The sequence below is a fragment of the Macaca mulatta genome, chromosome 6 (assembly GCF_049350105.2).
Source record: "Macaca mulatta isolate MMU2019108-1 chromosome 6, T2T-MMU8v2.0, whole genome shotgun sequence".
In the NCBI taxonomy this organism is placed as follows: Eukaryota; Metazoa; Chordata; class Mammalia; order Primates; family Cercopithecidae; genus Macaca; species Macaca mulatta.
This window is the reverse complement of record NC_133411.1, coordinates 10262126-10289451: the sequence shown is the minus strand read 5'-3', so window position 1 is coordinate 10289451 and position 27326 is coordinate 10262126. Positions and strand designations below refer to the sequence as shown.

The window sequence follows — 27326 nt, the reverse complement described above, 5'->3', positions numbered from 1 at the left end:
CAATGTGTACAGAGAAATCGCAGGGTTCCCACGTGGTCTCCCAGACAGACAGCCGTACTCATTTGGTCATTAATCAAATAAACATTCAGGAGGACATTCTGGCATGTACCCATTTGACAAAGTAAATATTATCCCCTCAGAATGAATGTAGTGTTTGCCAAATCTCAAAGTCTTGAGTTTTTGTTTGTGCTGGCTTTGGTTTAACCTCTAGAGAATGTGGATTTTTTGTAATTAATTCCTTCATATTATATTTATTGAACTCAATACATGCCAAACACCACGTGAGGCCCTGCATGGAGGATGATGAATGAGGCATCTCTGACCCTGCCTGCAGAGGACTCAGATTGTAATAAGAAATTCTGGTATAAGTAAAATCACCTGCTATCATGGAACTGAGCCAAAGGACCTTGGAGTTACCTTAGAATTTATTCCAAAATCGATTTATCATTAAAGTCTGATGCTGGAATACACAAGGACCTAACATCCTCACCTAATGTTCCTCTCCGATTATTTTTTAAGCTGTATCTGTATCATAACCAGTGTTCTAATTTTCAACTTCCAGTAGTAAGGGAATTAATCACCACTTATGATACACCCTTTCAATGATTGTTCTCTGATTGAGTAATTCTGAAGCCATTAAGCGATGCCTATGAAGACATCTGTGTGATACAACAAAAATGTAATAAAGCACAGCAACATTACATGGATGCCACCATTAAATCTGTTTTTAAAAAATAGAGAAACGGCAGAAAGTAAATGCACTGAGTTTTTGTTGGTGCTGGCATTAACAAAAGTGGTAAGTGCTAATTAGGACAGTGAGAAAGACATGATTAGAGGGGTTCCAAGTTAGGCTTGGGCTGGAGCACAGTGTATTCCGGTGTTGTCATAAGGTAACATCCCCAGACCCTGGGCAGGGAACTCATCAACACATGAAACTGCTTTACTAAGAGAATGTATCCTTGGTCTCTAAATGGCAAGGTGTGTTTTCAACAGTCAGTTGGGTAAAGTTTGAAAATCTATTACCAACCTTTCGTACTTCAGTTGAGAAACACAACTAATGGAGATCAGAAAGAAAAAGTTTCCTTCTTGGCCAGGTGCAGTGGCTTACGCCTGTAATCCCAGCACTTTGGGAGGCCGAGGAGGGTGGATTGCTTGAGGTCAAGAATTCAAGACTAGCCTGGTCAACATTTGTGAAACCTAGCCTCTGCTAAAAATACACACACAAAAAAAACAAAAACAAATTAGCTGGGTGTGGTGGCAGGCTCCTGTAATCCCAGCTACTCGGGAGGCTGAGGCAGGGGAATTGCTTGAACCAGGGAGGTGGAGGTTGCAGTGAGCCGAGATCACAACACTACCCTCCAGCCTGGGCGACAGAGTGAGACTCCATCTAAAAAAAAAAAAAAAAAAAAAAATCTTTAATATCTACTCCACAGGCCTCCTGCTTTTGAGCTCTCAAATTTAAAGTTATGTAAAAATTCCATGGGAAAGCTTGAGCTGCCCGCATTTCTTGGCTGCAGACCCCTGCACCTGAGTTATCCTAAATAGGAGCATCTGGGCTTCTCTTAAGATTTTTTATTTGCTGCATAGTCCAGTGAATTCTTAAGGAAATAACTGCTCTCATATGTTTGTAAAACAGCCTGCCTATGGAAAGAGCACGAGCTTTGCGTTCAGGTGGTTCTGGATGGGGCTTTTGTGTGGTGTGTGACTATAAGCCAGTTACTCAACTTCTTCGTATCTCATTTCTCAGCCCTGTTTCCATAGGAGTGTGTTATGGGAGATAAAGAGAGAGAGGCTATGTTAGGGGTCTGGTACATAATAAGAATTCAACACAAGATAGTTCGTTTCCTGTTTTAATATTATACTCAGTTCATGCAGGTCCTTCTGAGCCAGCGTTGCCTATGAGTGGTCTTTTACACTTTCTGCACACTATGTTGAAGGCTGGGCTTCAAATCTCCCTTTGTTCTAGATGTAAGTCAAAATAAAAAGTGAATGAACAAACAAGAAAGAAAAGGAAAGTAAACAGGACAGACTGCTCTTGTATGTGTGGTTTACCTTCTTTGCCCACATATATTTCACATGGTCTCCGGACTAAACTGAAGGCAAACTGACCAGCCAATCATTTGCTGCTCTGCCTTCAAATAACTTCACATTGTCTGAGAGGTGCTGGACCCATCAGGCCAGATTCTGCTCCTTGCATTCAATTGTTACTTGTCTCTGTCAGGGCAAATCAACAGTTCATGAGACTCTAGCATGACCACATTATGTGCTTGGGTGAGTAATGTCAGCATGGCCTCATCCAAGCAGTGGGAGCATCTGTCAGTAGATTTGCAATAATTCCCTGTCTCGAATGAACATGTCTCTATCCACACAAGAGCAACTGGGATTCGGCACTGATGAAAGCTACACAGGGCCTAGTGTGAAGAGAGCCAGGTGCTTGCCTTCACCACTGTCACCAGCTGTCCAGCAGTCGTGAGGGCACCAGAGAATCCAAATTCAAGGCAGACCCACACTTGCTGTAACTACCTGCTGAGAGGGACAAATGTTCTTTCCGAGGGGCGGGCTGTACTACACAGAAGGGTTCCTTGGCATTGAACCTCATCCACTCAATTGAGGTCAAACTGTTAAGTTAGGTGAATTATAAGAAAACAGAATAATACATTTTTCCCCCTCTGGATGTACTCCCCTTTAAGGTTTTGAGTAAATATTAAAATGTATTACTTGACACCTTCTGCATTCTTCAGGCATAATTGTTGACCCTTAAACATTGTTTCACAGAAGTGTTTCTCTTGAAAAAGAAAAACATGTTATATAGCAAATAAGTAATTGTGTCTTCATTTTAAATTGGAATTAGCCAAGAGGAGAGGACACTGGGGAAGGGTGAACTTTGGAGGTACCTATAATTATGCCTACTTATAGAATAGAGGATGTGGAATACCAATGATGTGGGCTTCTCCCTGAATGAAGTGACCAGTAATTATTTTCTTTTCTTCTTGAGCACATCGACACAGCTTTTTCCTGGTGAGTTACTTCCACATCGTGGAACCATGGGAGGTTGACGTTGGGCCATTGTAACACCCTATGCCCCCTTTGTCCTGGTCTGGTGTCCTGGTACAATCCTAGCCATGGAAAAGCTGCTTTTCTTAGCTTTGTCCTGGAGACAGTCTTGGCCTTTCTAGAAAGATTTTATATTTGTTCTCAAGAAAAGTTCACAGTGATTGAAGCCCACAAAGAGGTCAAGATAAACAGCTCACGATTCAGTGCTTAAAGAGGGAGTGGAACGGGGTCTCTGCATCAGGTCAGAAACCAAAGCTGGCAACCCAAGTTAATCACAAGTCCTAGATCCAGAAAGAACTTTTGGCTTGCTTATTTCAAATATGCTCTATCTAATTCCATCACTATTTTTCAAATTATCAATTTTCCTGAAATGCTTCACTGTAAAATGTGTATCAATCTTGTTCAATTTTAAAACAGATTTTTCAGGAAAATTGAAATGTTATATTTGCCTATTAAGGTTATAACTAAAAGAACATTTGCCAAGTATGATTAGTATTAGTGCCAGTGTAAGTCAATTATTTAAATTTAATATTAAGTGCAAAATAAAATGTAAAAAATAGCCATTGTATTTGATCAATGTCATTTAATGTTAAGCCAAGTAGTTTTTAATACATTAAAAGTATTAAAAGTTAGTCACTAACTGAAATCGAGTACATTAGCTTCACCTGCAAATCATACCATGTAGCATGAATTATTATTGGACTTCGTATTCAATATAGAATGTTTTCAACTACCTCAGAAGTCCATAGCGTATAATAACTTGAAATTGTGCTTAGGGACTAATTATAGCAACTGGTATGCATCTCCATCTCAAAAATCTTTTTAATATACTATCTAGCATGATATAACTCTCAAAACAGCCCTGTGAATAGGTATTTTTATTTCAGTTTTGCAGAAGAGGAAAACAAAGAAAATGTACGTTCTAGTTGGATTTACCAATTGAAGGATCTGTGGATGTCTCAGGAAGGTTATTGTCTACTTGGAATTTTCTTCAGTCTTATTTTTAGTAAGATTGTTTGTTTGTTTGTTTGAGATAGAGTCTCACTCTGTCACCCAGGCTGGAGTACAGTGGCGCGATCTCGGCTCACTGCAGCCTCTGCCTCTCAGGTTCAAGTGATTCCTGCCTCAGCCTCCCAACATGGCATGTGCCACCACGCCCGGCTAATTTTTGTATTTTTGGTAGAGATAGGGTCTTACGATGTTGACCAAGCTTGTCTTGAACTTCTGACCTCAAATGATCTACCCACCTTTAGCTCCCAAAGTGTTGGGATTACAGGCATGAGCCACCGTGCCTAGCCAGTAATGTTTTTAATTAAAAGAATAGCTTATGAAGTATATGGTGACATGGTGCTTAGGAATGAGACAGATTTTCTTAGAAATTGGGGAAGGGATAATTCATAGACAGGTTGATCACTACCACAATCATTGTAATGATAAAAGAAATCAATATTGATGTTTGAAGTATGGCTCTTGCATAGTATTTGGGAAGCACTTTAAAGTATGCAACACTTGCAAGGAAACCCTCAATCTTTAATCGGGCCCAAGGACTCTGCCCATTTCACTCCTCAAGCTTCAGCCCAAGTCCAGCCTCCATTTTACCAGTTCTTCAAACTCGCCAAGTTCTCTCCCGGCTGAGTGCTTTTCCCAAGCTGATCTCTCTGCAAAAAGGTTCTGCTCTTGCTGGCTCCTATCAAATGGGTCACTTCTGTTCATCCCATTTGTTCCGGTACCTACATATCCTCTTATTCCAGACTCAACCAGCCATTGTAGTGGGGATTCACCAGTCTCTTATGCCCTTTGAATTCTTCCTTTGCAACTCGTTGTTGATATTTATCATGTAACTGTTTAATATTTACTTTCTTAACCAAATGGTAAGTTCTTGGAACTCAGTGACAGTGTCTGTTTGCCATGGTACACCCAGCACTTTCAAAGTCAACTTCATAGCCAAGTGCTCATAAGTATGTGCTGAATCAATACATGATTGAAACACTTTTAAAATCCCATGTTTACGAATACATTGTGTATTAACAAAATGGCAAAAATTCTTAATATAAAAAATAAACTGACCTCATGATAATTAGTGTGACAGTGACAAGCCGGATAAAGTCATCACTGATACTTAGGTAATCTAATATGCACGAGGAATTGTACTCAGCAATACATCTCAACTTTTCAGAAATACAGTGAAAATATTTTAGTGAATAAACTTATTTTCTGTTACTCAAACTAACAAAAAACATAATTGCAAATTTTTAAAATGTAAAGAAATAATTTAGATATATGTTGATGTTATTGTCATGTGAAAAGGAAAGGAGACATTTATCCTGCTTTTTAGAATTAAGGCCTGCCTCCAAATACACGTTTAGCTCTAAAAAGTACCCTCAATAAGTGTGTTTTCGAAAAAAACTAAACCTTCAGATTCTGACTAATATTTTTATCTAGATTCAAGTACTTTCGAATACCAGGGTAATATGTACAATGAGAGTAGTGTAAGGTCATTAACACGTTATGGAAATTTTAAAATTGAATCTTGACAATTATATTTGAACAGAATATATTTATGGGGTGCAAAATGATGCTATGACATATGTTGACAATTTGGAATAATTAAATCACGCTAAAACTCATATTAAAAATATTTATCACACAAGGAAAAGCATTTTCAAAGCGGAATACAGAAAAGCCACTTTCATGGTGGCTGCGTTAATTGGAAACACACAATTTTCCACAGTTTCCTAGAGACCCAGCTTCCAGAAATAAAATTGTGTGATAGATTTTCTTAAGACATAATTTAGAATAAAGGTAGATCTCATCAGAATTTTGCCCATGGTGTAAGATATTTTGCATGAGGGAATTATATTGGAATATACATGGTATTTTATTGAATGGGCATTTGTGTTTGTAAAGACATGTTAACATTTTAAAGGATAAGTGTAATGTTAAGAACATGCAGAACCATTGGCATCATCAGAAGAAAAAGATGTTATTACATGCAGCTTTCCATTTAAAACAGCTTGAAATACTTCCCTCTAACACTGTGGCATTGTTTTAAGTCTCCAAGCAGCTTTGCACGGGAAGTCTGGGGTAAACGTAGGGAGTCCGTGGAATTTTTCCCTTTTTGGAGGTTTAATTTTACCTACTGGTAATGTTGCTTTAATAAGAAACATGAAAAGGAATGCAGACCTTTTGAATGATCTCTTTGAAGTATAGCAAAAGTAGTTGCTCTGTGTAAAGAATCATGCACATAGAGTTCCCGTATGTGATATACACTATGTGATTTTGTCAGTAAAAGAATTACTCTCAGGTTTCGCCATAGGAGCCGCAAATATAAATATGTCACTTTTGGCTACTTTAGTAAGATGGGGACACTCCCAGATCTGATCTCATTGGCGCAGCCGGGTGAGGTGACAGCAGGGAGCAGGACTCTTAGTGCTCACCACACCCAGGTCTGTCTCATGGGCTGTACTTGAAGGGTCTTCAGATTTCCAGCAACTTCCTCTGGGTATTTTTCTACAGAACAACACTGCACATGCAGAGTTACTCAGGAAGAAATTGCTGACACCTGGATAATAAAGGCGCACGTTTCATGGTCTTAGTCATTGGTTGTAATAGTTTATTCTCACCATCTCTATTCCCTGCACACAAAAAAAAGTGTTATTAAGTCAATTGTGTGTCTTGAGAATTGAGAAAATTTTTATTTGTGTTTTACAATAAAAATACAGGTTCAAGTTTTATTCAATGAAACTGATCATTGAAATTTTTTTTTAATTTAACATAGTACCTTATTGGGAGTCATATTCCCAAAGCTAGAGATTTTAAAGTGCTTATGCTCACACTCTCTGTTATAAACTTGTAGTATTTGAAAATGATGTCATTTGAATAACAGGAAAAGAAAGCATACTCACATCTATTATTTTTCCTCTAAGACCTGAATCTGTTTGTTTTGTGTGGGATTTGAGATGTTTAGATTTTTAAATATGTATATGTGATTTTTGATTTTGTTTGTTCATTTATGAGGAGGAGAAAAATACATTTCAAATGGAAAAAGGATGGGGAGCCAAAGAAATGATACCTTAGAAGAATCAGAAGGAATTGGGAGAGTGATGTTTCTATACTCTTTAATGTTTCTGTAATGTTCAATGCTTAATCTTTAAGTTGGGAAGATTTAAGTGAGAAAAATCTTAATTTGGAACACACGTTAGATGCTATAAAGGAAAACGTTCATAAGTTTTACTGCGTAAAATTTTATAACATGTATCTCAATAAAAAAATGTCAAACAGGGAAAATATTACTCAGAGAGGGCTGCGTTTTAATGCAAAAATCACCCCTTCCAATGACCATGTAATAAAATGAACGACTCATGAAAGAGATCAAATCTTAGATATGGATAGGAAGTTTCCTTGGAATTGGATATGGATAGGAAGTTTACACATGGCAAATGCAAATGTTTAAAAAGTATATGCATGTATGCTAAGCCTTAACCTAAGACACAACTGAAAGAAATGAAAACAGACAATTGAGAAATTCTACTTTTTTTTTTCATATACAAACTTTCTGAAAGAGTTACCCCTTGGATGAGTTAAAAAAAATAAGGTAACATCCAGTATGTAACAGGATGAGGCAGCAGAGGCACTCCCATATTGTTGGTTAGTCCAAATTTAATAATGCTCATAACTTTTGACTCAACAGTTACACGAATAAAATTTTATCCGATAGAAAATCTGTACAAAAATGAGTACTGCAGCCTTGCTTTAAAAGGGGAAATTTAATAATTTTAAAGGGGAAATTTACACTGCTGGTGGGAATGTAAACTAGGACAACTACTATGGAAAACAGTGTGGAGATTCCTTAAATAACTTAAAGTAGAACTACCATTTAATCCAGCAATCCCACTACTGGGTATCTACCCAGAGGAAAAGAAGTCATTATATGAAAAAGATACTTGCACATGCATGTTTATAGCAGCACAATTCACAACTGCAAAAATGTGGAACCAACCCAAATGCCCATCCATCAAGGAGTGGTTGAAGAAGCTGTGATACACATGTATGATGGAATACTACTCACCCATAAAAAGGAATAAATTAACAGCAACCTGGATGAGATTGAAGACTTATTCTAAGTGAAGTAACTCAAGAACAGAAAAGCAAACATCGCATGTTCTCACTCCTAAGTGGGAGCTAAGCTATGAGGATGCAAAGGCATAAGAATGACACAATAAGAATGACACAATGGACTTTGGGGTCTCAAGGGAAAGAGTAGGAAGGGAATGAGGGATAAAAAAACCACAAATTGGATGCAGTGGATATTGTATACTGCTTATGTGATGGGTGCACCAAAATCTCACAGATCTCCACAAAAGTACTCATGTAACCAAACACCACCTGTTCCCCAAGAACCTATGGAAATAAAAAATTGAAAATAAAATAAATAAAATGAAGGGGAAATTTAAATAAATGTTGGTTCATAAAAGAAATGGAGCACTGGCCAGGCATGGTGGCTCACGCCTGTAATCCTCAGCACTTTGGGATGCCAAGGCGGGCAGATCACAAGGTCAGGAGATCAAGACTATCCTGGCTAATACGGTGAAACCCCATCTCTACTAAAAATACAAACAATTAGCTGGGTGTGGTGGTGGGTGCCTGTAGTCCCAGCTACTCGGGAGGCTAAGGCAGGAGAATAGCGTGAACCTGGGAGGTGGAGCTTGCTGTGAGCCGAGATCGAGCCACTGCACTCCAGCCTGGGCGGCAAAGCCAGACTCCGTCTCAAAAAAAAAAAAAAAAAAAAAAAAAAAAAAGAAAATGAAGCACTATACAGCTGTTAAGGGGAATAAGGTAGAGCTATATTTATTGACAAGAATAGTGCAATAATATATTATTGGTTGTAGAAAGCAAAATGTGAAACAGTGTGTACAATCACATTCGTGTGTATTACATATAATTATATAAAACATATATTTGCCTATAAACAACAATAACAAAATACATATGTGTATAAATAGATATGTGCACACAAGCATGCTCATATGTGTGGATAAAATATCTGCAGAATATTTGAATTAGTATAAACAGTACCTACTACTGGGGAAATAGGCTTTCACCTTGTCCTTTATAACTGCCTTGTTTGTATTTTTTAATAGAAGTCATGTCTGCATGTGGTCGCATATCAAGGAGTTTTAATGAGGTTATAGGAACAGGTAATTGTTTCATACCTTTTTGTACCCCAACCTAGCCCTACTTCTGAGAAACAGCTTTTTAAATCATTTGCACTTCTTTAGGTAATTAATAAATGATAGCCCTATAATAACTTACTACATATCAGTCGATTTATCAACTGCAAACATATCTTCCCTAGGTGTACAGCCTTCAAATCAATCTTTCCCTCCTTCAGTTTCTTCATTTCAAAGCGAGAATCAATGTAGTGCCTAATAGAGGTACTGTATTTATAAGGTTGTCATAGGGTTTAAATGACCAAATATAAGTCACATTCTTAGAACAGAGCTTTATATATAATTAGTACCTTTTCTCTTAACAATTATTATTTTATATTATGAATATGAACAACTCATCACTGCTTACTTATGCTACCTTCCTGCCGACAGGGTCAATGGTTAAGCCATGATTTCTGGTCCTATCAGATTTCTGGTCCTTGGTTAATTTGTAACAGGTCCTCCTCCCTCACTGTAATTACTATCCTACCTCCAAGAGGGGTCATTAGCACCTCCATGCTGGCATTGCCTTTCTTTCCTCACATCTGCTTCCTGCCCGTCCGACTTCTCGGTCCACTCACAGAATTCCCAGGTTCAATGTCCTGTGTGCCCATGATATTATCTTCTGTATATTTCTGGCTCCATCACTATCGTCTCTGTCTTCTTCCTCCCTCATTTACCTTTGCTTGTATTTACAATGTAAAGGCCACAGCCCACATCTAATAATGCCCGTGTAGTGTATGAACTCTTTCATTTAGACAAAGTTAAAAAGAAAATATCCGCCATCTACAATACTTCTGATATCATATGTAGGATATTATAGACACAGCTATATGAAATTACTATGAAATTGAAAGTTTTAATACATTTAAGCTACAGTAAACAAATGAAAGATGTTCCTATTTTTTTGAACGATTCATGTTGAAGAGTTTTGGATGTATCTGCATGTCGTTGGGCTAATTTCTCAAATTTTCTGTGCCTCGGTTTTCTCATCAATAAAGTGGTGGTAATAACGATGATGATGATGATGATGGTAATGGTAAATAAAGTGAAAATAACACCTGCCTATCAAATCGTTTAAGCATCTGCAACAAATAATACCTGTTGTAAAGAGGAGGAGGATGATAATGGTGATGGTAGTGGTGGTAACAGCTATATTGTTTTTGAACATTGTAGAATCTTGACTTTAGCACTATTTGTGACAGCAAAATACTCGTGTTGGCTCATCTTTAGTCATCTGTCATGTATGTTAGATTAAAACATAGATTTTTCAAAATGTCTATATAAATGGTTTAATATTAGGTACTTACTGGAGTGTGCAGATAGCTATGTTCTCCAGTGTACAGCCTAAATAAATACCCACTGGGCTTCATATCTAAGAAATCCCATAACTCTCTACTAAGGGACAGGTTCGCCTTGTCTTGTGTATCTTATCTTTGGAAAAGCGTCCTTTCTGTTGACCATTTGGTGTGTGTCTTTACAGCACCTGCATTGGGGCCCAGGACCCTTACTGTGGCTGGGACGTGGTGATGAAGAAATGCACAAGCCTGGAGGAGAGCCTGAGCATGACGCAGTGGGAACAGAGCATCTCTGCATGTCCGGTGAGTGCTCGCCTTCTCCATCCTCTGAAAATGCTGCCCACGGGAGTCATGCTCCCGTGGCGATCCTCAGCCACACTGTCTGCAGTGAGAGAACCTTTTCATATGAGAACCTTTTTTGCAAACCCAGTCTGTGCTCTCTCAGATCACTTGACTCTTGGCTTGCACGGGGCCACATGGAATGCTATTATAGGCTTTTTGTCTGTTTGAAGAGAAACGTCTTCAGAGAAAACTGTGTTGATTTGATAATGGAGTTTATGGTTTCTGTTTTATTCTTGGATTTTTTTCCCCTCCAGAGTTTGGTGTGGACTATTTTGCCCCTTAGAGCACTAATAAAACAGGAACTTCCACACCCATAAATTTCTTTTGGGAGATATAATTCCAGAGGCTGACATAAGGAAAGATGGGAAAAGAATAACTAAAGGATATTATTTTCACCTTCATGTGGGGCCAACCCGTAGATCCTGTTCAAGGTCACAGGAAGGTCTGGAAGAGACAGCCTACTGTGCGTTCCCGTATAAGACTCTGTGGAGTGAGGAGAAACTCACCTGTATTGAGAGCCAGACTGAATCCAAGAAAAGCACATTGCATGGTTTCCTTTGCTAATACGTTTGTTTGGGTCCACATTTATAGGAACTAGTATTTGGAATATTTTTTGCTTTTTTTTGTTTGTTTTTGGAGGATTTTTGGTCTTGAGAACATTTTGTCCAGTGATCTCAAATTCTCTTATGTTTTCTCATAGAATATGAACAACAACTATTAACTTCCACAAAATGGAAAAGTCGTAAGTCATGTTGCCTTCACAAAACTGCTAATCTCTGCCCACCAGTTCTGTGGTATCTCTGCAAGACAGAGGTGTGGCACATTCAGTGTGTGAACTCCTTGCTGTTTCTTCCATGCTTTAGCACTTCTAAGACATCACAACCATCAGCCTGTTTCCCACCAAAGAACCTACCCTTTCTGTTATCTCAGCCACATATTCATGAAGCCAGTTATTCAGCTTGAAATTCGGAAAACCAGACGGGACGAAGCAAGGAAGTCTGGGGCTATTCAAACCATTGTTACTTCCCAAATGTTGGCACTGAATCAAGGGGCCTTCGCTGTAACAGTGTGTGCATCACCACATCTAGGCTCTGGAGAGCTTCCTAGTAGGATTAGTTGTGAGTCCTTGTGATTATTTAACTTCAGATCTATTATTTTAGAATCCAATTTTTCTGCAAAGTCCCTTTAAAATGGTTAGAAAAATGCCATTGTTTGTTCTTAATCCCTTCCTATTTCTGAAAAATACTAAGAGCATAAGGGTGCTCACCTTTCATTCTTTGCGGCTTGATAAAACATAATGTTTAATACCTGAAATGTGGTTCCAAAGTACAGACATACACTTTAGAAGGTCAGCAAATCTTCTTGTAGATCTTTGATCTTGCATTTTTTATTGTAAAAAAGGCTTAAGATAATAGCTTTGTTTCTTAAGTAATAAGTTCATTGTCTAGGACCCAGAGTTGTTTTAGCATATATCTGAGAAATACTAATTATATAATTATTAGTATCTGTGATGAGAGCTTCCCAACAGGCAGCATGTCCCCATAGGACCCTCAGACTAGAGAGGCCTTTCCCTCCATGCTCTAGTGTTTGTGGGGTGGAGTTCGTGGACTAGAAATACACACCCACACGCTTGCTTTATAATGAATATATGTTTTGTATATGTCTTTAGTCATTAAATGGAGAGTTGGCTGGGCACAGTGGCTCGTGCCTGTAAACCCAGCACTTTAGGAGGCTGAGACAGGAGGACTGCTTGAAGCCAAGAGTTTGAGACCAGCCTGGGCAACATAGTGAGGCCCTAACTCTACAGAAGAGTAAAATAATTTAATTAGGAATGATGGTGCATACATGTAGTTCCAGCTACTCGATGGCTGATGTGGGAGGATTGCTTGAGCCTGGGAGTTTGAGGCTGTAGTGAACCAAGATCATGCCACTTGTATTAGTCTGCTTTCACACTTCTATAAAGAAATACCGAGGCCGGGTCATTTATAAGGGATAGAGATTTAATTGACTTTCAGTTCTGCATGGCTGGGGAGGCCTCAGGAAACTTACAATCATGGCAGAAAGTGAAGAAGAAGCAAGCACGCACCTTCTTCACAAGTCAGCAGGAGAGAGAGGTCAGGAGAAACTCACTTTTAAACAATCAGATCTCATGAGAACTCCCTTACTATCAGGAAAATGGAATGGGGGGAACCACCCCCATGATTCAAACTAGGTTCTTCCCTTGACATATGGGGATTACAGTTTGAGATGAGATTTAGGTGGGGACATGGCGTCAAAGCATATCACCACTGCACTCCAGCCTGGACAACAGAACAAGACTTGTCTAAAAAAAAAAAAAAAAAAAAAAAAAAAAGAAAGAAAAGGAAGGATTTAATATTTAAGACTTGAAGAGAGGGTGGTCACTAAAGTTGTTTCCTGCTACTGAGAGGACCTGAGGTCTTTGTTGCCGTCTGACCTTACTTGAGTTTTTAACATGTAAGGTCAGAAGGTAACAAGGATCTGCCATGGCATCAAGGCTGCCTCCTCTACCATCTCTGCTTTCAAAAATAAAGCTTAGATGTGATATCTAGCTCTCAGTCAGCAAAACACTCATTACAAGGTCTGTTTCTTCTGATGACAGAGTATTTAATTACACAAAACTATCCCTGTCATCCCACACAATGTATTGTATCACATATCAAGATACACTTCAGATAAGCATATACAAAGAAGGCAACAAAAGACAATAAATTATGTCATTTTGAGCAAAACACAGGAAAGGAAACAATATATATTTCTGAGTTACATAGACTACCATTTTGAAAATGAGAAATTCATATTATCTAACTATACATCTTTTTCGAAAAATCTGTCTCTTAGAAGGAGATGACCTAGATGTAAATGATTTGCATTAATATAGAGCAGTATTAACTTAGAGAGGTATTTAAAAAAGATTGAAATGTAATTTTCTTCCATGTTATTTTTTAACTGAAATGGAACAAGGGCTTAATTTTATTGGGCAAATCTATCATATATAATCATTTCTGATATGCCACTGGTTGTGATGTGTACCACTGCTTTATATGTTGCTAAGAAACAACAACGAAAAACTCTCTCATGGATTGTAAGATGCCATTTATTTTAGAGATGGTAAAATACAAAAAAAGCAGAGGGAAGTTTGCAATCAGTAAACACTTTTACCTACCTCTACATATATAGATTATAGAGGTATGTATCTCTATCCAAAGGAAATTAAGCTTTATAAGCTGAGGGGTTTTTGGATGAGACCAAATATCTTATACCTCATGTAAAAGTGCAAGCTGCATAATGAAAGACAGGAGATCCTGTTACATTGAGTGCAGTAAGAGTTATAGGAATGTTGTTGATGGTGAGTCACCCTCAGACCCTCTTGTGTGTGACTCTCCCAAGTAAACCTTCACAAACCTTGGATCAATGACATAGCACAACTGAGTTTCCCAAAGTTAGTGTTCTAGTCAAACCTCATGCAGTGGCTGTGACTTATGACTGTCTTAGACCATTTATGTTGCTACAACAGAATACCTAAGGCTGAATGATTTAAATTGGACAGAAATTTATTTCACACCTTCTTGAAAGCTGGTAAGTCTAAGATCAAGGTACCACTACTTAGTCTGGTGAGGGGCTTCTTGCTGTGTCCCACCTGGAAGAAGGTAGGAGGGCAAGAGAGAGCCACCTTTCTTTGTCACAACTATTTATAAGGGTACCCAATCCATTCCTGAGGTAGGAACCCTCCTGGCCTAATCACCTCTTCAAGATTCCACTTCTTAATAGTATCACACTGGCAACACCTGAATTTGGAAGGAGTACATTCAGGCCATGGCAGTGGCTTAGATCCTCTGCTACCCAGAGAGTTTGAATTGGATAAGGGACCCACAAGAAACCTTTCTAGGGAATTAGGGACTTAAAGAAGACTTATTTTCTACAGAGAGATCCCTATTTAAAAATGTTTATGGGTTTTTGTAGTCCAGATGACAGGGCAATAGTTTACTGACATATTGATTAATGTTCTGTTTGCTTATAATATTGTAATTGAAAACATTACTCTCAGTTTAAGAGATTTGAAGTGCATCAGTAAAATCTAAATTGGCATATCTAGACTGATTAGAATAATATATATGTCCTCCATAAATCATAATGTTGTTTAACAAGGATAGCATAGTCTTAGGAATCTACTCGAGCTTTATTTATTCATGAATACCATCCACATCCTTTGTGGATACATGATGACCAGGGTACCATATGATGTAATGAGTCCTTATTCCAAAATGCATCATGTATTATAGTTTGCATGTTCACTCCCCAGAAACTTCATGTTGAAATGTGATCCCCAGTGTTGGAGTTGGGACCTGGTGGGAGGTGTTTGGGGTCATGGGGGCGAATCGCTCATGAATGGCTGGATTCCCTCTCTGCAGTAATGAGTGCATTCTTCTCTATTGTTCACACGAGAGTTGGTTGTTTTAAAGACCCCAGCATCTCTCACTGTCTCTCTCACTATGTGATACATCTTCTTCCGTTTCACCTTCTGCCCTCATTGTAAGCTTTGTGGGACCCTCACCAGAGGCAGATGCCAACACTGTGCTTCTTGGTCAGTCTGCAAAACTGTGACTAAAATAAACCTCTTTTCTTTATAAATTACCCAGCCTCAGGTATTCCTTTACAGCAAAGCAAAATGGACTACACATAATGTAATAACTAACAAATACAAAGACCAAATAAATACCTAGGGGTCTCCTAATAACAGGATTCTTCTCAATGCCATTATGTAGTTAGTGTCTTTAGAATAAAAGGGGATTTTAGCAATGATCAAGCCCAGAGCCCTCTTTTAGATGGCAGTACCATAGACTATAGTCTAAAGGATTTATCAAATGTACCAAAACTGCACTGGGAAAGAAACCAGGATTTAAATTGAATATTTTTGACATTATCCCTAATCTTCAGGATAATGCCCTTCTAAGCTCTCAACATCTTCCTAAAGCAGAGGCAACCATCAGTTGATGCTTAGAAAGCAGGTGAGAGATTATTTCTGAATTTGTGATAGAATCTTGATATAAGAGAAAGAAATAAGTCCTAAGGTTTACTTGTGTGTCTAGAACATGTGCTCAGTGCCATGTGAGGCAACTTTCAATGGATTGTCTCATTTAATGTTCACTGTGATCCCCAGGGACGGACATTTTTGCTTCCATTTTATAAATGGAAGAGGTGGGGCTCAGAGGTATTAGATAACTATTTCCCTAGTTCACCCATCCTATCAGAGGCTGCGCATCGCTTCAGGTTAGTTCTTTTTAGAGGCACTGTGTTTCCTGTGTAACTCGTTTGCAGAGATAGGCTTAGGGATGATGCTTAGTTGATATCCTAGCATGAGACAAGCTTTCCCAAGGAGCATATCTGACATTCTGTTTTGTTATATTCTGTTGCAAAATTTACCTGAAAATTTTAAAAAGGAATTTTTTTTTTAACTTTTGAAAAAATATCAGAATAGAAAAATAAGACTTCAATTAAGTCATGAAACAATAGTGGTTGGAATACCGTAAGAGTCTAAAGATATGCTCCAGGGACCTCTGCACTCACCAAATGCATCTACATCCTTGGTCAGTTGAAATTAATGAAATGGACATGAACAAATGAAATATAGGATTGTGGATGGTGCTTAGTAACAAAAATTGCATCTTCCTTAGCTAGCACTTGGAAACCTGCTATTTCCTAGTTGAAGGGAGGTTTGCTATTACAGAGTTGGGGGTAAAATTACTTGAAGCGCGTTTCTTTGAGACTCTCACCAAAGAAGGATCTACAAATCACTTCACAGAATGAAGTGGTTGAGATCATAGGCTCTGGACCAGCTTGTTTGATTCCTGGGTCTTTTACAACCAGAGTGACCTTTTTTTTTTTTTTTTGAGACAGAGTCTTGCTCTGTCGCCCAGGCTGGAGTGCAGTGGCGCGATCTCTGGTCACTGCAAGCTCCGCCACCTCCCGGGTTCACGCCATTCTCCTGCCTCAGCCTCCCTAGAAGCTGGGACTACAGGTGCCCGCCACCACGCTCGGCTAATTTTTTTTGTATTTTTAGTAGAGACGGGGTTTCACCGTGTTCGCCAGGATGGTCTCGATAACCAGAGTGACTTTGAGCAACTTACTTATCCTATCTCAGCCCATTTCAAATCTGTAAAATGGGCTGTAGTTGCTAGCGATGTGTTAAAGATTCAAGGAGTTAATACCTGTAAAGCACAGTGCCTGGCATACACGAAACTACCACTACATGGTGTATGTCTTACTAAGGTCTAATGTTTAATATTAAATAGTATAATACACATACCCCTAACAGAAAGTTGCATTACAGAAATCTAGAAGATAGCACAACTACAGATAATTTATTCTTGATATATGTCTGATGTCTGTTTAAGGAAGCCTAAGAAAATATAAAAATACCTATTCATATGAAAAAGTAAAGCCACAGCACTTACATTGTTATTCATGGATCTGCTTTCTAGGCAGATTCTTAAACGAATATACTCAAGGTCAAAATGAGCAAGTGCTTAAATGCAACACAGAGAACCTGTACCCAAAGACCCATGTACTTATCTGAGGATTGCAAGTTCTCGTTCTGAAATGCGGTAGAACTGACTACAGTGATCTTGGATTGAAAACGCTACACTTAAAGTCTTCAACTACTCCAGCCATGGCCAGAAACTGAATCTCACATTTTCATCCTGTTGAAGTGCAATTGCTGTTGCTGTCACTTTGATTTGCCCAATGCAGTTCCTTTTCTTTCCAGGGTTTGGTAACTGTTTCTGCTCTATTTTATTTGCCTCTTCCTCTTCATTCTTTCATTAGCCATCACTTATTTCAAGTTCTTCCTCTCTTTTCCTGTGCCTTTCTTATAAGCTCCTCTTTTGCTGATTCATATATTTGGAAAAAGAACTTTTATAGCATCTCTTTGCTTAAGACCCTACTAACTCATGCTAGACCAAAAGAAAATGAACAAAGAATGTCTGGTGCAGTGGTTCTCAGTCAAGAAAAAAGTTGCCCCAAGGGACATTTAGCAATGTCTGGAGACATTTTGGGTTGTCACATCTTGGGGTGGTAGGGCACTGGCATCCAGTGGGTGGAGGCCAAGGGTGTCACTAAACATCCTGTTATGCACAGGGCAGCCCCTACAACAAATTATCCAGTCCAAATGTCAATAATCCCGATGTGGAGAAACTCTGGAAACTCTGGGGCGTGGGAAAAAGGAAGACTAGTGCTTCAAATTACATCTTCCAAATAACTAGCTAGGGAATCTTTGGGGTGTTACCAAATTCATTTGAATCTTAGTTTAATTTTCCTATAAAAATAGCATAAATAGATTAAATCAGATAGATTGCATGTGCCTAATGGTAATTAAATTTCCTGTGAATAGGGTGTAATAAAGGACTATTTTCACCCTGTGGTGCATCATGAGGGGCTGATTCTGCTGCCCAGCTCAGGGAGGACAGCAGATGATCAAGTCTTTGATTCCCTAGCCTTTCTCCTTTTGCTCACAAGATGGCAGCAGGATTGCCAAGTTTCATATTCACACATAACCATGTCCAAAGCAGGAAGGAAGAGAAGGAGCAGAGAAAGCTTCCTCCTCTTCATTTGAAAGAAAATAGTTTCTAGAAACCTCTTGCAGTGTCCTCTTGAGTCTCAGTGGCCAGAACTGGGTCACATGCCAGTTTCTAGACCCAGCACTGGCCCAACTGAGGGGGTTGCCATGATTGGCTTATAGCCTAGTCAGGATTCAACCCTGACCTCAGATATGTCCTGTTTGAGGTTCAGAAGTGTGGCTGGTGGTACCAGCCCAACTCACCATAGATTCCTACTCCCTCTGCTTCACCTCACAATGGTGAGGAATAATTCCCATAATGAATGCAAATCCCCTTTGTTCCAAAGTACTTTCTTCATAAAAATCCATTACCTTGGCTGGTGTCCCTACCTTAGCCTCTTTGGAAAAATGGAAATTCTCAGGTTCCTTCCAGGACAGGAGATTATTTTAAAGAAACACGTGGACTGGAACTAGGAGTGATTTCTGTTTCCATCTTCATTCTATTGTCACCAGCATATTGTATTTCCTTCTGGCCTCACAGTCTTAGATATTTCTATTGTCTATATCATCCTGAGTTTAGGATTTCCTCATGACCTCTTAGAGCTAAGGGATCCTAGGAACCTCCCTGCTCATTCCATTTGTATTTTAGATGAGAAAATGGAGACTAAAGGGGCTTAGAAAGACTCTTCTTTGCCTCAGATTCTCTAATCTGTCCCAATTCTGCCATCTCAAATGTTTCCGATTAATACTAGGGGGATTTATAAACATTCAAAAAAAAAATCACAAATGCATCTGCTTCATGAAAGGGACATATGTGCAAATAAACCCCCAAACACAGAAGGACTCAAGAAACCCAAGAGTGAGGCAGACAAATTCAGTTTGTTGGTATAGGGTGAGTTTATTGGGAACTTACAGAGAGAAATATGCTCTTGGGCAGCTGCAGGACCGGTAGAGCTCCATGGATTATTCCCAGGGCTTATGTGCCATAGGGAAAGGGTATACGTGCTTCAGAGGGAATGCCTAGGAATTTGCTGAAGGGCAGGGTTTGCATTAAGTACATGCTCTTACACAAGGAATGACAGGTAAACTGGAAATCTTAGAGGCATTCCCAGAACTGGGGTTAATCAGAAGTCAACATGGGGGATTAGCATCCAAGATAGAACTACTCTGACCTCCACAGCATCCCATCCTGCATGACCCCTCACGCCTTTGAAACAGCCTTTGCAGAATTAGAAGTGATGAGCGAATTCTAGTGTGACTGATTCCATCTTGCTTCTAACGTTGCAGGCTAAATTGTTTTATGTATTCTTGTTTTGCATATAATAACACAGAGGCCAGTGCCAAGATAACTATGAGAGGAATGTAGTTTATGGTTAAATTTTGAGGCAAGGAAAACTTACCTCCCTGTCCTCTTATTTAGAGATTGAATCTGTATTCACAATGATAAGGGCTTGAACTTTGCTGAAGACTAGGTATAAACCATGATCTGCTGACACTTAGCCTGCTTTTCTTTAAGCTGTTTACTGCAGATTCAGGTAACCAGGGGTCACAAGATTCATAACTTCTCTAACTACCCTTATAGATAACATTGCAATTGTGAAACCTAAAGAAGTGGTCTTTGAGATATTGTTCAGATTTAGCACTTCAGCTGACCAAAGCCGCCGGGTAGTCCTGAGACCCCTCTCAGGAACGGACTCAGCTGCCTGGAGGCAGTTTTCACACCCCTGTGATTTAGTTAACTGTTTTGGTTCGCCAGCCCTGGCCTGCCAAAGTACTGTCACAAACCTCTAGTCCCTCAATTCTCAGGGAGCCAGGCTTGAGGAGTTCCTTTCTGTTCTCCTCACTTGCCTGGCCCTGTAATAATTCAGCTCTTTCTTGCCTGTCATTCCTGTTGTTCCCAGTGCATTTGGCTTTCTGAGCGGAGGCAAGATGAACTATTGGAGTTGTTACAGCTTCATAGAGAAGTGAGGCAAAGGATGACCAATTGTCCCAGAGAACCTCTCAGAGAGTCTCCCTCCCCACTCACTCTCTGCCCCAAGGGTCTGACCTTCCACACATCCAATGTCCGGTCCTCTCTCCCTTGTTGTCTTGTGGCCTTGGGCTCATGTAATGAGAGGCATGGGCAAGAGGAATGAGACTGGAGTATCGTTCCCCTACCCCCTTCAACCAAGGATGGCTCCAGCTACCCTGTCCTCCCTCCCACCTGCAGGCTTAGGATGGTCACAGATCCCGTGGTGGTGTTCCCTGGGGCCTTCAGCAGCCCTGGAAGGTTTCTTAACTGAGCCCACACTGTGAAGAGTCAAAATAGTACAGACCTATATATTGTGTAACTATGATGCAAATATTCTGTCTGTCTGACCACCGTTATTGCTTGAGGCTGGCTCCGTGAACAAGAGACTTGTGCTTTTTACAGTCAAAACAATACCAGCAATGTTTGCACAGCAAGCAGGAGTCTGGATGTTAAAGCAGGCGCGGATGTGCTAGCATAGGAACTGTGTTTGCTCATAGGTACTGCGTTTGAAACTGACTGTCCACCTCTTATCCACCGACACAGGAGTCCTTTGGCTGGAGACAAGAGGGAGGGCTGATAAAGAGGTGAAAGGAGAATGTTGAAACTCCCAAATGGTAGGGTCTTTGCCTCTTTAACAACCGAATCTGCTATGTTAGTGGCTTGAGTCACGTTGTCATGCAAGGCTTGGTTTCTCCAAGAAAACACTATGGTCTTCAGGGAACCTGATGATCAGAGTAGGTGCTGTCTTTTCATCTAAGCCAACAGGGAGGCCACTGGGATCTTAGAAATGGGGATATTTTCCTCTTGAGTAGGATCCAGCGTAGCACTTAGAATTGCTCTAACAGAAAACCAAATACTGCATGTTCTTACTCATAAATGGGAGTTGAACAATGAGAACACATGGGCACAGGGAGGTGAACATCACACATCGGGACCTGTCGGAGGGTGAGGGAAAGGGGAGGGAGAGCATTAGGACAAATACCTAATGCATGTGGAGTTTAAAACCTAGATGATGGGATGATAGGTGCAGCAAACCACCATGGCACATATATACCTATGTAACAAACCTGCACGTTTTACACATGTATCCCAGAACTTAAAGTAAAATTTAAAAAAAGAAAAGAAAAGAATTGCTCTAACAGATGGTGCAGCTCCATTCCATCCCTTTTGTCACAGTTTCTTACATAAATAGCCAGGTATGGGGGGAAATTCCCAATCCCATCCGCCTTACTGGATAGAAAATGTTAGAGGGTTGGTTAGAAAGGAGGGATAGTCATAAGTATAGCAACTGGATTTGGCCAACCAGTTATGTCAAAGACAACGAACACTTTTCATGTTTAGATCCTATTGTATTTGGGGCAATGATGAATCAAAAGTAAAGTTTACCTATATTTTTACCCACAAAATATGGTGTCGGCATTATTTGGAAATGGCAAAGTATGGGTATAGTGTGTAATCCAAAGAGAATGAACTGTATGGTACATAGAGTTGTTTCCTGTGACTTGTTTCTTGTGAGGACGATGAGTCTTTCTGAAGGTAATAGATGGTTCGAGAAGAGAACTCTGGCAGAGGAGGGGGGGTGCAGCCGGCCACAGAGGGCCAGGTGAAAGCATGCGGTTCACTCATCACCAAAGCTCTTCCTTGGTCAGATTTTCTCAGGGATGCTTAAGTTTCCATATTAATATTAGGAGGTTTGGAGGCCGTGCACGGTGGCTCATGCCTGTAATCCCAGCACTTTGAGAGGCCAAGGAGAGTTGATCATTTGAGGTCAGGAGTTCGAGACCAGCCTGGCCAACATGGTGAAACCCTGTCTCTACTAAAAATATAAAAATTAGCTGGTGTGGTGGCAGGTGCCTGTAGTCCTAGCTACTTGGGAGGCTGAGACACGAGAATCATTTGAACCTGGGAGGTGGAGGTTGCAGTGAGCCAAGATCACACCACTGCACTCCAGCCTGGGTAACAGAGCAAGACTCCATCTCAAAAACAACAACCAAAACAGGAGTCTTAGACCGTCTTCCCATTGCCTTTCTGAGGAGAGATCCATTAGCTGGTTTCTGGACATGTGATGTGAGGCTGTGCCACATGAGTCTCTCCTCCCAGCAGCACTGCCACCTCCTGAGCAGATTTGCTTATCGGATTTGGCAGGAAGCTGTCCCTTACTTCAATGAGCCAGGTACGCGCTGGTGCCTCTGCCGCACCAGAGCTGGTCATGCATGTCCCAGCGATGCTATGCCCTCCCCTTGGGTGCCTTCAGAGGTGCCACACCAGCAAGCTCAGGGGGCTCCCTGACCCCTCCCCATGAGGTCCCTGCCCTGGGCTCCTCCTCAGTCCTTGGTGTTGCTCCCCTTGAACACCAGCTCACCCCACACTGACGGGGAATGCCCATGTACGCTTCCCATTTGGCAGCCTCATTCCTCTGCCCTCACCCTTGCCAGCCCTTGCCAGCCCCTCTACTTGGCTCTTTCTTCACTCTTTAAGACTCAACACAGGCCCCTCGTTGCTCTTCCCAGACCCCATGAGCCTGTTGGGTGTTCTCTCCTCTGCTCCCATAGCCCCCATTTGTGAATCCATCATCGGATTCTACATGGGGTAATAATTACTTGTCTAGATCTTTCTCACTGGCCCATAAGCTCTTAGAAGTTGATCAGAAAACAGGTTTGACTGGGATACACTTAACAAAGAGAAGCGCTGCAGCTGCTTAGTAGATGCTCTTTAAATATGTCCTGAATTGAATGCTTTCAGTTTGAGAGCCAAACCAAGTCTTTAATGATAAATGTTACTAAGCTTTCATTTTTTAAAGGCACATAAACATGAAATGGGGTTGTGCAGCTGTGATTTTTCACTCTAGTTCCTCTTCGTTTTGAATTTTCCAAATTAGTGGACAATTTGGCCATAACTTGATTGCCAAGTTACTAGTATCCTTCACTCCTCCTCCTCTCTTCTCAGCCCTCTTTCCCCCATCGTTCTTCTCCTTCTCCTTTTTCTTTTCCTTCCTTTCCTTCTCCTCCCCCTCCTTCTTTTCCTTCTTCTTCTTCATCTTTCTCTTCTTTTTCTTCTTCTCCTTTTCTGCCTCCCCTTTCCCTCTGCCTCCCTCCCTGCTTCTTCCTCACCATCTCCAGCAATGACCTCTGCGGCTTTACATTGAAATACTCCCTTGTGCAATCTTTTTCTAATTGCAACAACAACAACAAAAAATAACTAAAGGAGTTTTGATTGTCTTATGAGGAAATTTTTATTTTTACTGTAGTATGTGTTCAGCTTGAACCTGTACTTGGTTTTGCTTCCTAGACCAGGAATCTCACCGTGGATGGACACTTTGGCATGTGGTCTCCGTGGACGCCTTGCACGCACACGGATGGCAGCGCTGTGGGATCCTGCCTCTGTCGAACCCGCTCCTGTGACAGCCCGGCCCCGCAGTGTGGTGGCTGGCAATGTGAAGGCCCTAGCATGGAGATCGCCAACTGTTCCAGGTGTGCCCCTCAGAACATGCCAGTTGTGCTGCTGTGTATTAAACTCAGACTCTCGAGGAATTTGGGACATCATAACATTAACTCCCTTTTGGAGACAACTGTGGTGAAACACCATGGACATTCACCTTTAAAAATTACATGATTTTTGGAAGGAGATTTTGAACTACAAACTGGATTACAGATCTACACTTATTCACATACTCTTCATTAGATTAGGAAAAGTATTTATAATTTGAACAATATGATTGACTTTGTTTAAGGAAAACATCCATGTTATCTACTCTGTAGTATATCGGCGCTCAGAGCACCTCACCTCTCACCTCAGCTAACATTAGGCACTGGGTAATCAAGAGAGCAGTTTAAATAACATAACCTACTGAATGGCTTTCCTGTTGCTTCCGCTTATTGTGGTGGTGTTTGTTTTATTTATTTTTTTTACAACTATATTCTATTTGCTCTCCATCCCTTGCACTTATAACACCATGATCACAGAGAAATTTTAAAGCAAGTATCAGGAACGCTTCTGAGATCGGTCTTTATGTTTCTTTGTCACTTGTTCATTAATTGGCGGTATTTTTTAAACATATTATCTGCTTTCCATGAGCCTACTTAGAATGAAAAAAAAGAAAAAAGTCTCTGGGACAATTGTTTATGAAGTCACTAACAGTGGACATCAGATTGGGTGATCAAATTATAGGACAGCCCAGGTCATGCAGGCACGCATGCCTAAGAGGAAGCGGGCCAGGAAAGTAAAGTGCGGGAGCAAAAGGCAGACTTTGCCCTCTGCTCACGTTTTTCTCACCACCAAGGTGAAAGGAATAAATCAGGGCCACAGAGATTAGGGTTTTTTGTTTTTGTTTTTTGTATTACAGAGGACACAGCCGTATCAACATTGTATTATGTACTGTATGCTCTGTATTAAATGAAATGATTTCCACAGATGCCTGGCTGAAACTTACAAAAGCTATCAAAGTGCTGTTGTTTGAAGATGACAACAAGTAGCTAATACTCTTTGCTCATATTGTTTAATGGAAAAATAAGACTATCAAATGAATTGCTATAACTTATTTATTGGTATGTCTTCAGATCTTGCTCTAGTTGGAAAGTCATTTTCTAAGCAGAGCTGCAGTGCAACTAGTAGTTATTTAAAGATTAAAAATTTAGTAAGCGAACTAGTTTGAATGAGGCTTTAAAAGCATGAGTGGATAGCTTTGTACTAATAATCATGAAAGTGACCCCCCTCCTGATGTCTGTTTACTTTATGTGACTTGTTTGGTAACTATGTCTGCCTCTAAGCAGCATTTAGAAGTATGGAACTCAGGTCTGGGTAATAGACATATACATGTAAAGCTGCATTCACTTCTTTCCTCAGATATTCTTTTCCTATTACTTATATACACGTTTATTTACTTACTACCCTATATACAAACATGTTCCATATATTGTAAATGGAATATGTCATAAAATTCCACATTTGTGTCCTGGCCCGGTGGCTCATGCCTGTAATCCCAACACTTTGGGAGGCTGAGGTGGGCAGATCACTCAGGGTCAGGAGTTCAAAACCAGCCTGACCAACATGAAGAAAACGAATCTATTAAAAATACAAAATTAGCTGGGCATGGTGGTGCATGCCTGTATTACCAGCTACTTGGGAGGCTGAGGCAGAAGAATCGCTTGAACCCGGGAGGCGGAGGTTGCAGGGACCTGAGTTAGTGCCACTGCACTCCAGCCTGGTGACAGAGCAAGACTGTCTCAAAAAAAAAAAAAAAAAAAAAGTCAATCCACATTTGCTAAAAGATTAAGAAAATGTGGCACATATACACCATGGAATACTATGCAGCCATAAAAAAGGATGAGTTTGTGTCCTTTGTAGGGACATGGATGCAGCTGGAAACCATCATTCTTAGCAAACTATCACAAGAACAGAAAATGAAACACTGCATGTTCTCACTCATAGGTGGGATCTGAACAATGAGATCACTTGGACTCGGGAAGGGGAACATCACACACCGGGGCCTATCATGGGGAGGGGGGAGTGGGGAGGGATTGCATTGGGAGTTATACCTGATGTAAACGACGAGTTGAAGGGTGCTGACGAGTTGATGGGTGCAGCACACCAACATGGCACAAGTATACATATGTAACAAACCTGCACGTTATGCACATGTACCCTAGAACTTAAAGTATAATAATAAAAAATAAAAAAAATAAAAAAAAAGAAATGAAGAGTTTCCAAATAAATTTGAAAGCACCATTTTCTGCATGATCTAACAATTTTTTTCATATATAATGAAACTCTGCAAGTTAAATGTAATTTATTTATACTAAAATTGCTATTTAAATTTTTAAATATAATTCAGTGAATAACATGGATAATTTTTAAGATTGTAGGTAGCAGGGTGTAAGATACTAGCTGATTACCTTTATAAGAAATGTGGGAAGATTTGTCTTATTGTGTGATAATTTTGGTTAAATTATTATAGAGCAATTTTATTATAATATCACACATAAAGCTATGACTACATATTTTATTAAATCATTAGGTTTCAATAAAGTAGGAAAACATGAAATATTCTAAGAATTTTCTCAGAATAATTTTTGTTTGGAATTATTTTTAATATGATATTATTCAACATATTATTTATACCAGGAACTTCAGTGGCATAGTTGTTGACCTCCATGTTTTAAAAGGAAATGTATAAAGTAAGAATGAGAATGAATATGAGCTAATATTTTTTCACAGGAAATGTAAATCTTATGGATGAAGGTGACAAATATCCAAAGAAATGCATATGTGATTGCAGAAGTGAAAAAAATTCTGCACGAAGTAGACCATCTATTTGGAAGTTTGGAATGTGGATTTAATATACATTTTAACACATAAAGTTAAAAAATCCTATACGTTTTTTAATAGCAGGAACGAAGTGTTAAGGGGGACACTTAAATTATAACCAGTCTGAATACAGGCATTTTGAGGAAAAAATACAATACTAACACATTTCTAGAGCTGTCAATATAATGTAAAATTTTTAAAAAATTAGTTCATCCTATTTTTATTTCATATTTTTATATATCTACATTACTTTATATGTGTAATAGCATAAATACACAGTTAGTTATATGCAATTTGCACTTTGCCTCTTTATGTCTCTGTCAGTTTGTTAAAAGATAGCCAAGAATCTGAATTTAGATGTCCTTTTTAAATTTTTAATAAAGTTCCTTTTAAAGCTTTGAATATTATTCTAACAATACAACACTCTTTCGTTTGAAAGCTTTGAACATTATTCTAACAATACAACACTCTTTATCAGTTTGAATGCTATCAGGAGAGTTACTGATTGTCACTGATATTAATAGATTTTAAAAGAA

The 27326-nt window shown here is 39.6% G+C and overlaps 1 protein-coding gene across 4 annotated transcripts in view; it reads left to right on the top strand.

Moving 5' to 3' along the window:
* SEMA5A (semaphorin 5A) overlaps positions 1 to 27326 on the top strand; it is a 504279-nt gene that overhangs the window by 394655 nt on the left and 82298 nt on the right. For all 4 annotated transcript variants that reach the window (XM_078003818.1, XM_078003819.1, XM_078003817.1 and 1 more), the window contains 2 exon segments: positions 10747 to 10864; positions 23776 to 23957. In XM_078003818.1, the coding sequence (XP_077859944.1) occupies positions 10747 to 10864; positions 23776 to 23957 (300 nt within the window).